Source organism: Myotis brandtii, unplaced genomic scaffold, assembly GCF_000412655.1.
Source record: "Myotis brandtii unplaced genomic scaffold, ASM41265v1 scaffold157, whole genome shotgun sequence".
NCBI lineage: Eukaryota > Metazoa > Chordata > Mammalia > Chiroptera > Vespertilionidae > Myotis > Myotis brandtii.
In genome coordinates, this window is record NW_005355708.1 from 3,319,438 (window position 1) to 3,336,032 (window position 16,595).

The window sequence follows — 16,595 nt, forward strand, 5'->3', positions numbered from 1 at the left end:
TATTGGGGGAGTGGAGGGAACTCCAAAAAGGGTGAACAATAAGAAATGCTAAGGCAAATGTTGGGCTGATTAGATGGGCTCAGAGTAAACAGAGAAAATGTAGATGACATTTTTAAAGAGGCACGGGTCCTTGTCAACAAATTAGAAAGGGTCAACGACGCTAACTGAAAGAATGGGAGCCACACGGACAAAGGGTTTCTGGTTACCAGGTTGGGGATTTTGGGCAAAAGCAGAGGCAGTATGCACAGGGCCATGGTCATCACCAGTTTATTGAAAGAAAGGGGCAGTGGTCATATCACCAGGGGCTGATTCGCGATCCATCTTTGACAAATGGAAAAATCACAGGGCATATACATTTCCCTTTGTCACAGAATTTCCCCCCAAAGAAGAGAGGCCCGGCCAAATCCAGAGGAACCTATCGATGAAGACGAAGATGTTCAAGCAGAAAGAACGAGAACAGCAACGGCCCTGATGACCACTTCCAGCATAGAGGAGGTAGAAAACCACGGGACAGAGGGCATGTTAATGGCACTATCCAAAAACTATCCACAGTAGAGGTTGATGTGCCGATTTTCACTTTGAAAGTTGAGCGTTGGGTGCATTTTCATGATTCTTAACCGTTCTCAGCACTCCCACTTCTTGGGGGTGTCCTGGAAGCTCCAAGACATGTACAAAGCAAGTGGCTCTGTTCTTCTTTTGATAAAAATGGACTTTGATCATTTTCAGAACCAAAAACTTCACGAGTTGAGGAATTTACCTGAGTGACATTTGTTCTAGAATCCTACAGAGAGATTGAAATTTTAAGCGTCATTCATTTCTTTGACTTAGATGCCATGATATTCCCATGAGGTCAGACACTTCTGTTCTGGGAAGGCAGTGAGCCAGCTTCCATGAAATGATGCTGCTTTTCTCAGACCTTTCAGAAGCACGAAACGTTAATGAGTGCATGTTGCATTTGTTTGGGTTTTGTGTTTTGTTTTTTTTAATATTTGTATTGATGTCAGAGAGGAAGGAAGAGGGAGGGAGAGATAGAAACATCAGTGATTAGAGAGAATCATTGACTGGCTGCCTCCTGCATGTGCCCCAGTGGGGATGGAGCCCACAACCTGGGCATGTGCCCTGACTGGGAATCAAACCATGACCTCCTGGTTCATAGGTCGATGCTTAACCACTGAGCCACGCCAGTCTGGCTGCATGTTGCATTTGAAACAAGCAGTAGGACCACCCTCAACTCAGCATCTGATTTGGTTCATGGCATAAGGCGCGAAGGGCTCCATTAGAGAGAACATGGGAGCACAGAATCTCTGAAGGTTCAGAGGAAAATCACATGGTCATCTATTCCAGCAACCCGTCATCATTGCTAGCTGTCTACACAAAGAATATGCCGGCCCGAAGAAAAATTGCTTTTCAAAGAAGAAGAAGAAGAAGGTAGTCACAAGAAATATTTCCTTCTGTGTTAAAAAAGGTTTGGAAGAACCCCTTTTTTTTATTCACCATCATTTTTAGAAATACCCAGTGAACATCTGTGTTGTAGACACCACTGTACCTGCTGAAGCATTCTTTCATTTAACATATATAGGGCATCTCCAAAAAATGTATAAACGCTGTAACAGCAGATGGCTCAATTTTTTAAATGAAATCTATTTTAATAAGCACTGCCTTCATAATTAGTCATGGTGTGTGTATACATTTTTGGGGACATGATCTATTTTTTGAGTGTTCCAGGGACTGTTTTAGGCTCTGAAAATATAATTATGAAGGAAATAGGCAAGATCCTGTCCTCATGCATTATATATCCTAAGGGCTGGGTTTTTTTTCCCCCCGTTTTGTTTTTTAAAAGCCCTCTTTTTCTCTGTACCCTGTTGCTGAATTGGCAGCGCCGGTACTTTCTTTGTTTTTCAAAACATGTTTTGAACATATTTTGAAAAAATAACCTATTAAGAAAAATGTCAAAGGTCACATAGACAAGTTCTGTGTGGAACATGCAAATATGTGGAATGATATGTATGGCTTTCACTTAGGGTTTGGAAGGACCTTCCTTGAACAGCCACAATTAAGCCACAACCTGGGTGATGAGAAGGTGCCAGCTGTGTAAGCACGAAGAGAGAAGGGCACCCCAGGCAGAGGAAACAGCGAGGGCAGGGGCTCAGGCGTGGGGATGCCATTGGCGTGTTGGAGACCCACACAAAGAGGCCAGTGGCTGCATCTGCAGATGGAAGGGGTGAAATCAAAGAGGCGGGCGGGGCCAGATGAGGTGAAGCTTTGTGAGATCTGGCACAGAATTTGGGTTTTACATCAAGTTATTGGAATGCTACGGGAGGGTTTTCAGCCAGCGTTTGTCACAATTATTTGTGTTTTGAAAAACAAAAACAAACAAACAAAAAACCCCACTTAATTGTTTGCTCATAAATTTGTGTCGTGGACAGATTAAGAGCCTTTTGTATCAGTTCCAATGAAAGATGGCTTGAACACAGGCGGTGGAATTTGGGGTGGAGAAAATGTCCCTGAATTCCCAAGTTTAGGAACCACTAACCCATCTACTCAGCACATCAGCCACCTGTTCTAGGAAACAATCTGGGCACATTTTTCACTAAAAAAGTTTTTAAAAAAGAACAGTGGTATTGACAGCAAATTCATAAGCTTTTCATGAATACATTACATAATTATAGGAGTTGAAGAGCATGTTTTGGTGACATGGATTACATATATGTTATAAATTTCAAAATGGCACTGAGGGGTTATTAAAGAAGGTTATTGGAGAAACAGTTTTATGTTTATTTTCTGATTATTTCTGATTTATGTCCTGTTAATGTTCTGATTATTTCACTTCCAATAATCAATGATTCTCTTTCAGGTGAAGTACTGGGATTGCTGGGACCCAGTGGTGCTGGTAAAAGTTCATCTCTGAGAATGATATCTGGGGTCACAAAGCCAACGGCTGGAGAGGTAGTAAAAAAAAATGAAGAAACACTATCCATTCCAAGAATAGAAATCTCACAATAAATATAGACCATAGCTTTGTATGGCTACGCTTTGAGTCATTAAAAAAGTTTTTAATCATAAATCTAGAAAGTGATTTCTAGAAATATTTCTTCGATGCTCAAAAAAATGTAGACATTTATTAGCTACATGTCAGTTTCTTGAGTGATTATGTGATTGGAGAAAAGGCTACACGTATTTCTAAGACCAATTTACTTTCATAGGTGGAACTGAAAGGATGGAATTCAATTTGGGGAGATGGCTCGGTCAAGTTCCTGGGGTACTGCCCTCAGGAGAACGCGCTGTGGCCCACCCTGACGGTGAGGGAGCACCTGGACCTGTTCGCTGCAGTGAAAGGGCTGAGGAAAGCGGACGCCGCAGTCGCCATCACACGGTACAGTCATGCGATCCCCTTGTGTCAAGAGGCAGGGAGGCTATCCATTGATGATGAATCCACTAATGAAGAGTGTAGAGTAGAAAAGACATCTCCCCTTCTCAGAGGGTGTCGGTGGTAGAGCAGGGATGTCAGACAAGGGCTGTGTTTTTATTTTTTCTGTTTTTGTTTTTTTTAAAGTACTCTTTTCCTCTGTACTCTGATGCTGAATTGGCAGCACCAGTACTTTCTTTTTTTTTTTTTTTCAAGATATGTTTTTAATTACTTAGAGAGAGAGGAAGGGAGAGGGAGAGGGAGATAGAAACATCAATGATGAGAGAGAATCATCGATCAGCTGCCTCCTGCACGCCCCACACTGGGGATCGAGCCCACAATCCCGGGCATGTGCCCTGACCAGGAATGGAACCATGACCTCCTGGTTCATAGGCCGACGCTCACCCACTGAGCCATTCCAGCCAGACAACAAAGGTTGTTTTTGACAAGTGAATGAATGACCATCCATTTCCATTCCTAACAGAATTCTAGCTACTCTTAAAACCTGTTTACGAGATGAAAAATCTTTCCCTTTCTGAAATAAACTGTCCTTTCCCTTGGTCATTAGAGTTAAAGAGTTTTGAGAACAATAGCACCCAGCTTCCCCCGAAGGCTGTTCCTCTTCCCTGTGATGACCTTTTCCCCATTCCCTTCCTGTTTCCCATCAGATTGGTGGATGCCTTCAAACTGCACCAAGAGCTGAATGTCCCGGTGCAGAAATTAACGCCAGGAGCCACCAGAAAGGTATGTGTGGTGTGTGCTGCTATCCCGAGGGCGGATGTGGTGCTGGCAGCAGATAGAGGTGTTTCTCTGCATTTCAGTTGTGTTTCGTGCTGAGCATCCTGGGTAATTCGCCCATCCTGATCCTGGATGAACCATCTACAGGCGTGGATCCTACAGGACAGCAGCAGATGTGGTGAGAACTGTCCCCCTCAGAGCCAGCAGTAGAAACCTCATGTGTACGTTGCATTCTTAAACTGGTCATAGAAAAGCAAATCCACGGGTTCCCAGTTCAGTGAAGATACTCCATATTATTAGGAAAACAAATATTGAACAAATAGATTCGCTAATGTAGCGTATTCATGTGGTATTCACATTTTTTATTTTTTTATTTTTTTATTTTTGTTTAAAGTATTACACATAGTAGAACATATGTCTCCTTTTTCCCCTATTGACCTCCCCCCCTCCCCGAACCTGCTATCACTCCTCTAGTGTCTGTGTCCATTGGTTATGCTCATATGCATGCATACAAGTCATTTGGTTGATCTCTTACCCCTCTGCCCAACCCTTCTAGATTCGCTAATGTAGCGTATTCATGTGGTATTCACATTTTTTAAGAACAGCAAAAACAAAAGCACTCTAAGGACTTTGTTGGAGTTTTAGGTATTGCAATTTGGAGTGTATTTTGATTTTGTCTTTTACTTATTGAGATGTCTATAACTATTTCCTTAGAAACTATTAAGTTAGTGACATAATTTCCCCATTTCCTCCCCCCACCCTGTTACCTAATCTGTCAAGTTTGTTTATATAACTTTTCTTAGTTTTTAAATTCTTTTTAGTTTCCTATCTGAGACTTTCCATTTGGACTAATAAAGTTTTCCAATTCATCCCTAACCGGTTTGGCTCACTGGATAGAGCATCGGCCTGCGGACTCAAGGGTCCCAGGTTGGATTCCGGTCAAGGGCATGTACCTTGGTTGCAGGCACATCCCCAGTGGGGAGTGTGCAGGAGGCAGCTGATCGATGTTTCCTTCTCATCGATGTTTCTAACTCTCTATCCATCTCCCTTCCTCTCTGTAAAAAATCAATAAAATATATATTTAAAAAAAATTTTCCAATTCAGTTTCATATTTGTGACTGTCCGATCTCTAAAAAGAACTTTATTATGGACATGTTATACAAACGTAAAGAGAATCATTTATGAACACATTTTACCCATCACCCAGTTTCAACAGTTATCCACACAAGGTCAATATTTCTCCATCTATACCTCCACCCACTTCATTTCCCCACTCCCCAGTTATTTTGAAGCAAATATTAGGCAGCAGGTCCTTTATTGATAAATATTTCAGTTAGCTTCTACAAAAGATATAAGGGTTTTCTTTTTAATATAGTTTTATTGATTATAGAGAGGAAGGGAGAGGGGAAGAGAGAGAGACATCAGTGATGAGAGAGAATCATTGATCAGTTGCCTTCTGCATTCCCACTACTGGGGATCGAGCCCACAGCCCAGACATGTTCCCTGACTGGGAATTGAACTGTGACCTCCTGGTTCATAAGTCAACGCTCAACCACTGAGCCATGCCAGCTGGGCTGGAATTTTTCTTTAACTTAACCAGAATCACTCCTAAATGTTAATAAATAATTTAATAATAAAAATATTTTAAAACCTTCTTTATGCTATAAAAACCTAATCAGTAGTCACATTTCTCTCTTTTTAAAATTAGGATCTAAATATGATTCATAAACTGTATTTTGCCTATGAAATTTCCCCTTTATCTCATCCCCCCCCCCCCACCTCATGCTCTTTTTTTAATGGTGTTGATTTTAATGGTTTACTTCAGGCACATGATTCAGTCAACCATTAAAAACACAGAGAAGGGGGCCCTCCTGACCACCCAAAACCTGGTGGAGGCCGAGACCCTTTGTGACCGCATCGCCATCATGGTGTCTGGAAGGCTGAGGTGGGTGTCTTTCCATAGTCTTCACTTGACCCCCCAAAAATGAGATTCCCTATGAAAAGGAGACAATCACCAGATGGAGTTCTTCTTTTCAGCTCCCCCAGTGATGCCCTTTCCCTTATATTTGAAATTTAGAAATAATGTAAAAAATTTCAGAGCCGATATTCATTCCAACATGTTTTCTTTCTTGTCCATAGATGCATTGGCTCCATCCAACACCTGAAAAACAAACTTGGCAAGGATTACATTCTAGAACTAAAAGTACAGGAAGCTTCTCAAGTCACTTTGGTCCACACTGAGATTCTGAAGCTTTTCCCACAGGCTGCCCTGCAGGAAAGGTGAATGGAGCTTCTGATTATGGAGAAACCTGTTGTCTTTACCCATTCGATGGTTCCTTTTCTGCTCTGAGAGAATGTCAGGGTGACTTCATAATGAAAGTTGGGGCCTCAAAAACGGACTTGTTGAGTCTTACAGATGATGAGATTTGGGAGCTACCCAGATAGCTGTATCCCCCAGGGGAGCCTGGGGACACCCTTCATGGGTCTCCGCTGCCATCCATGGCTGATCCCCAGCTCTGGCAGAAGACTTGGAAAAATTGGGGGGATTTCTGATTATTAAAACCCACACAGGGCCACAGTCAGGCCCATGGCATCCTCCTTGGGCCTCCAATTAGTATTTATAATTTAAAAGATGTAACTGTTTAGGGTAAGTTCCCTTCATAGGAAACAAATAACAACTGAGATAATCAAAGAGTTGTCCACTAATGAAGTTTTCATGACACAAAATGGAGAATAGGTGTGTGTGTGTATGTGTGTGTGTTATTGGTGGGGAGGGGGGCAAGGAGATGGAGCAGGAACTGAATTTGAAATTTTTTGGAGAGATAATCACCCCAGAGATGCAGAACATAACTGCTATTTCCATTTTAACACAGTATAAATATAATGGCACTATCTGAGGTCTATGGCAGGGCCTGTAATAGTCCTATTCCTAGACCTTTGGTGTCACAAACCTGAGAAGTTTTGATGTAGATGGGAAGATCACGAAGGGTAAGGCTGGAAGGGCAGCATCTGGGATGAAGAGGGCCAGTCCTGGAAGTCTGGGCAGCTTTGGAGCTACCTGGGAGCACCAGACTTCTGTTTAGGAAGGAGCTGAGAACGGGGCATGAGGTCACACGGCCAGAAGTAGCATGTGGAAGCAAGATGCCAAACATCAGTCCTGGCTCTTCTTTCCTCAGAGGTCAGGGATGTTTTTTTAGTTAAAACCTTTTGAACCCCACCCACTATTATGTCCCTCTTTCTCAACCTCATATCTCTCTTAGCTTTCTGGTGACAAGGATGGAATATTGAGTGAGATTAATTCCAGCCTAATTTGAATTTACCAAAGGGATTAGTTCAGAATAGCTATGTTCAACAAGAAAAAGGTTTGTGTGAACTGAGAATAAGTATAATTATGCTGGATTCTTTCTAGGAGAATTATCTCCTACAGCCAACTACCAAAGTCATTTTAAGAAATGTCCATTGGTAAATTAGATTATTTACTTCATATGTGAACTACATTAATTTGCATTACTACTTTTTAAATATTTACCTAAGGATATGTTTATTGATTTTTAGAGAGAAAAGGGGAGAGGGGGGAGAGAGAGAAACATCCATTGGTTACCTTCTGGAAGTGCCCCAACCAGGGATTGAACCCCCAGCCTAGGTAATGTGAACTGACTGGAAATTGAACCTGAAACCTTTTGGTGCACAGGATGACACTCTAATTTACTGAGCCAGCTGGCCAGGTCTGATTTGCATTGTTTTTATTTCAAAAAGGAAATTGCTGATAATATCAATATTTATTTTGATGGTCTTTTTTTCTCCTTGAAACTCAAGGTCAAATATGACATTTTCCTATTTCCAGGTATTCCACCTTCTTGGCCTATAAACTGCCCGTGGCAGATGTTCAACCTCTATCTCAGGCCTTTTACAAATTAGAGGCAGGTAAGAGTGACCATTTTTACAAGAAAACTTTTGAAGAATTAATTCAGGCTTGGATAGTAATTTAATAGGAGATAATCGTGTAATACATTTTAAAAAATAGATCCTGTAGGATATGTATGATCTTAAGAATCCTAATGGTACATAATGGTCAGGATTTAACCCCAGTTTTTGTTAACCCAAGCCTCTGGAAAGAGGTTAATTTCCAGTGCAGATGGAAACTGCAGAAAACACACAATTGTGCTTGGTTGGTTTTAATGTGAATTAATAACATTAAACTCAGAAAGCCCTTTAGTCCAGTCTGCTTTGCTTACGTGTACACAATCCATTCATACCAAGTGTCCTGAATTCCTACTTCATTCCCCCTCCCCTTGCATGTCTGTCTCCTTCCTGCTCTTCTCCCACAGTTGATTCCTTGCTTTATATTTCACTCATAAAATAAAGGCAGCAGGAAACTTCCCTGTGTCTGTGCTGTGTTCTGCCTTAAAGATGCATGAACAGCCTGTGTCTCCAGCTAAGGCTGTGCCCTGCATTGTGCATGACTCTCTCGCCACTTGAAATCGTCCCTTTTCTGTCTTTGTCATCATTTTTCCACTTTTCACTGGGTTGTTCTCCAAAACAAACCATCATGGTGGAATTTCCGAGCACAGCATAGTAGCAAAGAGCTCCAACGCCAGCACCAGGCTCTCCGGGTTCCCATCCCAGCACTGCTGCTTACGAGCTAGGAGACACTGGACAAAGATGCTTAATCCCCGCACATCTGGATGGCTCATCTCTATAGCATCAGTGCCACATGGCAGGGTTGTTGGGAGGATTAAATGAGCTCATTTATGAAGAGCCTAGAACAGTGCCTGGCTCACCAACAGTGCTTGACATAATATAAACCTCTGGTTTGCTCCTCCTCTCACTCTAGACACCCTGACTTCCTTCCTGCCTTAGGGCTCTGCACTTGCTAATCCTTCTTTCTGGAATTCTACTTCCTAAATTTCCAAGCTGCTTCCTCACTTCTTTCAGGTTCCTTCTCAGTTATGATCTTGTTTTTGTGGCCCTTCCTAGCTATCTATAAAAAGAGTGCCCTCCACTTCCTATTTCTTGCACTTGATTTATTTTTTCTCGATAGTAGCTATCATTTACTTTATTATACTTATGTAAATTAATATGTTTATTATATATTGCTTACTTACCTAATGCCCATATTCCTCCCAATAGAATGCATACTACACAAAGGCAGGGGTTTTGTTTTACCTATTTCATTTACAGTTCTATCCCTGCCACCTAAGGGTGGCTCCCACTCATGGAAGGTTCTCAATGTATAAATGGCGAACTGTGAACACATGAATATATAAATTGGTGACGACTCTCACGCAGATTTCCTGGTGGGGATGCCCAGCGGAGAGCTGGTGCAGCATATGAACTGGCTGAAGCACACAGTTCCACCGAAGTAGTGGGTCCTCTTAAAGGGAATGGAATGGGATTGAAATCTTCCCCATGTGTAAGAGTCTATCAGTCAATTATGAAGTCCCTCCAGGAACCTATGTATCTCTCAGGACACATCAACTAAGTAATAAAACACCAATGTGTGACCAATGTGTAATATGAGAAAATGCTAATATCAAGATTTATTCAATGTGTGTTTATATTCTGACTTTTCATTATTTCTTTATCTCACCAAGCATTTGTTTGTTCAGCTCTATAGTCCATTTATATGAATGGTTTGCATTTTTATTTCATATGATTTAAAAAAATTATTGGTAATAAATTATAAGCATCTACTACTAGTCTTTTTTCCCCCCAGTGAAACATAATTTTAACCTGGAGGAATACAGCCTCTCTCAGTGCACGTTGGAAAAGGTGAGCCAACTTTGACGATTTTGCATGGTCTTTGTAAATTGCACGTGACAGTAACACACATTGTTCCTGTGTGTAAGACAGTCAACGACTCAATAATTCTTTTTTCTTCTTGTTTGTTTCTTATTTAGGTATTGGTAGAGCTTTCTAAGGAGCAGACGGTGGGAAATTTTGACGAAGAGGTTGATACAACCATGAGATGGAAACTCCTCTCTCATTCAGACGACCCATGAAACCCAGTCATTCCTTGCTGATGTCCTATAAGCTTATGTTATATGTAATAATTTGCATTTTATATAATTTTTAAAAATTGTCAGCATCAATATTGGGTACATTTTGTATATTTAGTTAATAAATGAATACATTGTAAAATTATTCTTCCCCTCAAATTTAGGGACAATAGAAAGTGTTAATGAAGTTATCTGAAGAACCAGGCACTGGGTTTTGAATAAATAAAACCACAAACTTGGAATTTTTTGAAGCGTGACTTTTTTGAAATAGGACATTCACTAAACAATTATCTTGCTGAACTATGTGAGGAATGTAATCCACAGCTAGAGGCGCCGTGATGGCTGCACACCAGGTTATGATACATCCGGGATCTGAGTTTGCTTTAATACCCACGGACGACCCAAGAACCTTCCTCTGAAACCTTTTCAGAAATTATTTTGAAATCCACAGGTTTAGGAGCCCCTTAGCTCACAAAGGAACAAGCACCTGCATTGGAAAAGCAGTTTAAACAAACCTTTTGAAAACAATGGGAATCACCGCAGCATTTGTTCCGATTTTGAAATTGTTGAGTGTGTTATGATTGTGTGAGTGCTGATTTCCCTCTTCACCTCATCAGCAGTGTTTTCTGTATTTACTGTTATTTTAAAATGATTTTTATCCTATATAAGTGTATGCACAAGTGTGTACATCACACACATACACACACATGCACATCTGTTGTACTCCCAATTAAAAAAAAATTGTGTTGTCTTTACATATTTTATTTTTGCCCTTAAGCAATAGCAATTTCATTTTGAATATTACCAGATAATTTTTTAACACCAAGCAGTATTCTTGCTGCTTTTTTGGTAATCTATAATAATAAAAGCATAATATGCTAATTAGACCGGACGTCTTTCTGGACGACCTTTCAGACGAAGCCAGGGCTGTGAGGGCAGCCTGGGTCCCAGGTGCCTGCGTCAGCCGGAGTGAAGCCTAGGTTCTGGGTGCCAGAGGGAAGCTGGTGCTGACAGTCAGGGGAAGGAAGGCCTACTCTTGCACAATTTTCATGCATCAGGCCTCTAGTATGTTATATAACTTTCAAAAAATTATGTCCACCAAAGAAAATTTGTATAATGGGGTAAAGTATAGAAATTGAATAAGAAAATCACTACAATTTCTCCATACCAAAAAAAAACACTCAGCTCTTCTTTAATCTATTCTTTATATACTTGAAGTCATTATAGTACATATAGTTTCCTAATTAGGGATATATGCATATTTGCTGACATAACATGGAAACTGTTTTAATTTACTTTTTAACTTATAGTGAGGTTGAAGTTTCACATGTTTGCATTTTATTTTGTGTTAATTATTTCTATTTGTTCATTTATTTTTGTGCTTTAATCTTTTTCTTACACATTTTATAAGCTATTAAGAGAAATACTTTATCTGTATATTTTACATATATCATAATTATATTGGAGCCTTATATTTCCAAATCTATTATAAATGATCTATAGTTTGTTTAGGAGCCTTAAATGAAAGTAAATTATAGTGAGAATTGAATTTAAGTAAATTATTTCTAAAATTCAAGCAATAAATTCTGTCTTGCTCAAATATATAACATCACAACACATAACAACCATTTTACATAACAATATAATGAAATCTTTGCTAGTATGCCTTATAAGTTATAACTTTATTAACTGTTATAGAAATATGTTTACAAGGTACTGAATAACCAATGCCAGATATATTATGACTGTTTTAAACTATTAAACTGGGCATAGTTTGCTAAAACTATCATAATATGGTTGTTTTTGAAGCTATTAATTAACTTGGGTTTTTATTAGGATTATGACCTAAGAGCAGATGAGTAGATACAAAAGAGGAGGTCAGAGTAAAACAAAAGAAGAAAAAGAAAAAAGAGAGTTACACCACCTTTAACTCTACCATAGACAGATCATGTGCTGGTTTTGTTCTCTCTTTTCTTTATAGCCATCTAGACAAGGCTGACCACTGTGGGCTGCATCACCAATCCCCTGCTTTTCATGGTCCTCCATTAACATCGTTTTCTTCAATGTCATTTTTGTTATAAAGTTGATGTTACTGTGAGCCATTCGTTCAGAGGAGAACGTCACAAATTTTCCTTTTGTTTTAAGCAGAACTACCTTCCTAGGTAGGGCTGTCGGCAGGAGTTGAGAGTCCTCATGTGTCTAAGGCAGACTCCCCTGATGGCTATCTCAAGACTCCGAACACTGTCCTCAGTTGCCAGGCACATCTGTTGGTCTGTTCTTGGAATTTGCTTCCTACTTCACAGAAAAATGTCTCAACTCTCAGGGGTGAAATACATTTTTTAAAAGTACAATTATTAATTGGTTTATTTTATGATAGCGGGAAAGCCACTCTTGGTGTAGCATAGATGTTAACTTCCCATAAATCTTTATATTTATGGAAAGCTCTGCTATTTTTCCAATTACTGTTTACATCCAATATTATTTTGTATTGGTTTCAAGTGTGCAACGTGGTGGTTAGACAATCCTATACTTTACAAAGTTTTCCCCTTAATATTTCCAGTATCTACCTGACACCATACACAGTTATTAAAATATTATTGACTGTAGTGCCTGTGCTGTACTTGACAGCCCTGTGTTTTTTGTAACTGCCAATCTGTACTTCTCAATCCCTTCACCTCGTTCACCCAGTCCCCCAAGCCCCCTCCTCTCTGGCAACCATCAGTCTGCTCTCTGTGTCTATAAGTGTTTCAGTTTTGTTTGCTTATTTTGTTCTTTAGATTCCACATAAAAGTGAAATCATATGGTATTTGTCTTCCTCTGACATTTCACTGAGCATAATACTCAGGGGTGAAATCTTCACTTTGTCATATTTAAAAATGCTCTCAGTTCTCCCTTTCACCTCCCTTTTTTCTTCTGACGAAGAACCTCTCCTTCTCCTTTTTCAGGCTGACCTCTTGTATTGGTTCTGATCCACTCCCTTCTCCCCCCTCCCCCCGCAAAAAAGTAATGTTCCATCTGTTACTTAATTTCTTCTGGTTTTTTTTTTCTGTTGTTGTTGCTATTTCCCTTTTCCTTTTCCTTCTAAAAAATACATTTTTAAAAAAAATCTACCCTTGATCAGAACAACTCTTTTGGCTACTACCCAACCAAGATCTTTCTTTCAAAACCAGGCTTCCAAAAACAGTAAATGATAGTGGGGGTTTTCTTTTGTTTTTTGTTTTGTTTTTTTCTGTTGTTTTGTTTTTGGTTTATTTTGCTTCCCTGTCTCACATTCAACATTTAAAAATCAAAATATAGGAATTGCGCAACTTTTATGTCCCAGACTCTGTGACACTATAACAATGAAGATTCTGTAGCGGCCCCTCAGCAGTTTCCAGTCCATAGTGGGGAGAGATGATCATTAGTTAAAATGGGGTGAGGTACATACTACAACAGCAGTGACCTTGGTGTGCTACAGGAGACCCTGGAAGGCGTCCAACCCATGAGGAAGGCAGGCCCGTAAGGCTCATTGGGGAGACGAGGTCATAGCCAAGACCTGCAGGACAAGTACAAATTAGGTTGATAGAGTCATGAGAAGGCCATTGGAGAGGAGGGGTTCATTCCAGGAGAGCAAATAGAGGTAAATGAGAGGTGCATTCATTTAAAATGAGTGATCATGCCCGGCTGGCATGGCTCAGGGGTTGAGCAGGTGACCTGTGAACCAGGAAGTCACGGTTCAATTCCCAGTCAGGGCACAATTCCTAGTGTGGGGTGTGCAGAAGGCAGCCAATCAATGAGTCTCTCTCATCATTGATGTTTCTATCTCTCCCCCTCTGAAATCAATAAAAATATGTGGCCCTTCCTAGCTATCTATAAAAAGAGTGCCCTCCACTTCCTATTTCTTGCACTTGATTTATTTTTTCTCGATAGTAGCTATCATTTACTTTATTATACTTATGTAAATTAATATGTTTATTATATATTGCTTACTTACCTAATGCCCATATTCCTCCCAATAGAATGCATACTACACAAAGGCAGGGGTTTTGTTTTACCTATTTCATTTACAGTTCTATCCCTGCCACCTAAGGGTGGCTCCCACTCATGGAAGGTTCTCAATGTATAAATGGCGAACTGTGAACACATGAATATATAAATTGGTGACGACTCTCACGCAGATTTCCTGGTGGGGATGCCCAGCGGAGAGCTGGTGCAGCATATGAACTGGCTGAAGCACACAGTTCCACCGAAGTAGTGGGTCCTCTTAAAGGGAATGGAATGGGATTGAAATCTTCCCCATGTGTAAGAGTCTATCAGTCAATTATGAAGTCCCTCCAGGAACCTATGTATCTCTCAGGACACATCAACTAAGTAATAAAACACCAATGTGTGACCAATGTGTAATATGAGAAAATGCTAATATCAAGATTTATTCAATGTGTGTTTATATTCTGACTTTTCATTATTTCTTTATCTCACCAAGCATTTGTTTGTTCAGCTCTATAGTCCATTTATATGAATGGTTTGCATTTTTATTTCATATGATTTAAAAAAATTATTGGTAATAAATTATAAGCATCTACTACTAGTCTTTTTTCCCCCCAGTGAAACATAATTTTAACCTGGAGGAATACAGCCTCTCTCAGTGCACGTTGGAAAAGGTGAGCCAACTTTGACGATTTTGCATGGTCTTTGTAAATTGCACGTGACAGTAACACACATTGTTCCTGTGTGTAAGACAGTCAACGACTCAATAATTCTTTTTTCTTCTTGTTTGTTTCTTATTTAGGTATTGGTAGAGCTTTCTAAGGAGCAGACGGTGGGAAATTTTGACGAAGAGGTTGATACAACCATGAGATGGAAACTCCTCTCTCATTCAGACGACCCATGAAACCCAGTCATTCCTTGCTGATGTCCTATAAGCTTATGTTATATGTAATAATTTGCATTTTATATAATTTTTAAAAATTGTCAGCATCAATATTGGGTACATTTTGTATATTTAGTTAATAAATGAATACATTGTAAAATTATTCTTCCCCTCAAATTTAGGGACAATAGAAAGTGTTAATGAAGTTATCTGAAGAACCAGGCACTGGGTTTTGAATAAATAAAACCACAAACTTGGAATTTTTTGAAGCGTGACTTTTTTGAAATAGGACATTCACTAAACAATTATCTTGCTGAACTATGTGAGGAATGTAATCCACAGCTAGAGGCGCCGTGATGGCTGCACACCAGGTTATGATACATCCGGGATCTGAGTTTGCTTTAATACCCACGGACGACCCAAGAACCTTCCTCTGAAACCTTTTCAGAAATTATTTTGAAATCCACAGGTTTAGGAGCCCCTTAGCTCACAAAGGAACAAGCACCTGCATTGGAAAAGCAGTTTAAACAAACCTTTTGAAAACAATGGGAATCACCGCAGCATTTGTTCCGATTTTGAAATTGTTGAGTGTGTTATGATTGTGTGAGTGCTGATTTCCCTCTTCACCTCATCAGCAGTGTTTTCTGTATTTACTGTTATTTTAAAATGATTTTTATCCTATATAAGTGTATGCACAAGTGTGTACATCACACACATACACACACATGCACATCTGTTGTACTCCCAATTAAAAAAAAATTGTGTTGTCTTTACATATTTTATTTTTGCCCTTAAGCAATAGCAATTTCATTTTGAATATTACCAGATAATTTTTTAACACCAAGCAGTATTCTTGCTGCTTTTTTGGTAATCTATAATAATAAAAGCATAATATGCTAATTAGACCGGACGTCTTTCTGGACGACCTTTCAGACGAAGCCAGGGCTGTGAGGGCAGCCTGGGTCCCAGGTGCCTGCGTCAGCCGGAGTGAAGCCTAGGTTCTGGGTGCCAGAGGGAAGCTGGTGCTGACAGTCAGGGGAAGGAAGGCCTACTCTTGCACAATTTTCATGCATCAGGCCTCTAGTATGTTATATAACTTTCAAAAAATTATGTCCACCAAAGAAAATTTGTATAATGGGGTAAAGTATAGAAATTGAATAAGAAAATCACTACAATTTCTCCATACCAAAAAAAAACACTCAGCTCTTCTTTAATCTATTCTTTATATACTTGAAGTCATTATAGTACATATAGTTTCCTAATTAGGGATATATGCATATTTGCTGACATAACATGGAAACTGTTTTAATTTACTTTTTAACTTATAGTGAGGTTGAAGTTTCACATGTTTGCATTTTATTTTGTGTTAATTATTTCTATTTGTTCATTTATTTTTGTGCTTTAATCTTTTTCTTACACATTTTATAAGCTATTAAGAGAAATACTTTATCTGTATATTTTACATATATCATAATTATATTGGAGCCTTATATTTCCAAATCTATTATAAATGATCTATAGTTTGTTTAGGAGCCTTAAATGAAAGTAAATTATAGTGAGAATTGAATTTAAGTAAATTATTTCTAAAATTCAAGCAATAAAT

General features: G+C 39.3%; 1 protein-coding gene and 1 long non-coding RNA gene across 6 annotated transcripts in view; both read left to right on the plus strand.

The window, feature by feature from the left end:
* Window positions 1-10,385, plus strand: part of ABCA6 (ATP-binding cassette, sub-family A (ABC1), member 6) — a 50,940-nt gene extending 40,555 nt beyond the window's left edge. For 3 of the 5 annotated variants that reach the window (XM_014536105.1, XM_014536106.1, XM_005861816.2), the window contains 11 exons: window positions 372-495; window positions 1,345-1,465; window positions 2,855-2,946; window positions 3,204-3,373; window positions 4,075-4,150; window positions 4,228-4,322; window positions 5,970-6,089; window positions 6,284-6,424; window positions 7,989-8,068; window positions 9,861-9,916; window positions 10,045-10,385. In XM_014536105.1, coding sequence (XP_014391591.1) covers window positions 372-495; window positions 1,345-1,465; window positions 2,855-2,946; window positions 3,204-3,373; window positions 4,075-4,150; window positions 4,228-4,322; window positions 5,970-6,089; window positions 6,284-6,424; window positions 7,989-8,068; window positions 9,861-9,916; window positions 10,045-10,146 — 1,177 coding nt within the window. In that variant the 3' untranslated portion in view covers window positions 10,147-10,385. Of the gene's footprint in view, window positions 1-371; window positions 496-1,344; window positions 1,466-2,854; window positions 2,947-3,203; window positions 3,374-4,074; window positions 4,151-4,227; window positions 4,323-5,969; window positions 6,090-6,283; window positions 6,425-7,988; window positions 8,069-9,860; window positions 9,917-10,044 lie in introns of those variants that run through there. The other 2 variants (XR_001361212.1, XM_014536107.1) reach the window with 2 other exon arrangements.
* A 3,601-nt stretch (window positions 10,386-13,986) lies between these two features.
* Window positions 13,987-15,252, plus strand: LOC106725343. The gene is made up of 2 exons (XR_001361213.1): window positions 13,987-14,783; window positions 14,912-15,252. It is a non-coding gene; the product is annotated as an uncharacterized LOC106725343 (long non-coding RNA).
* The last annotated feature ends 1,343 nt before the right edge of the window (window positions 15,253-16,595 follow it).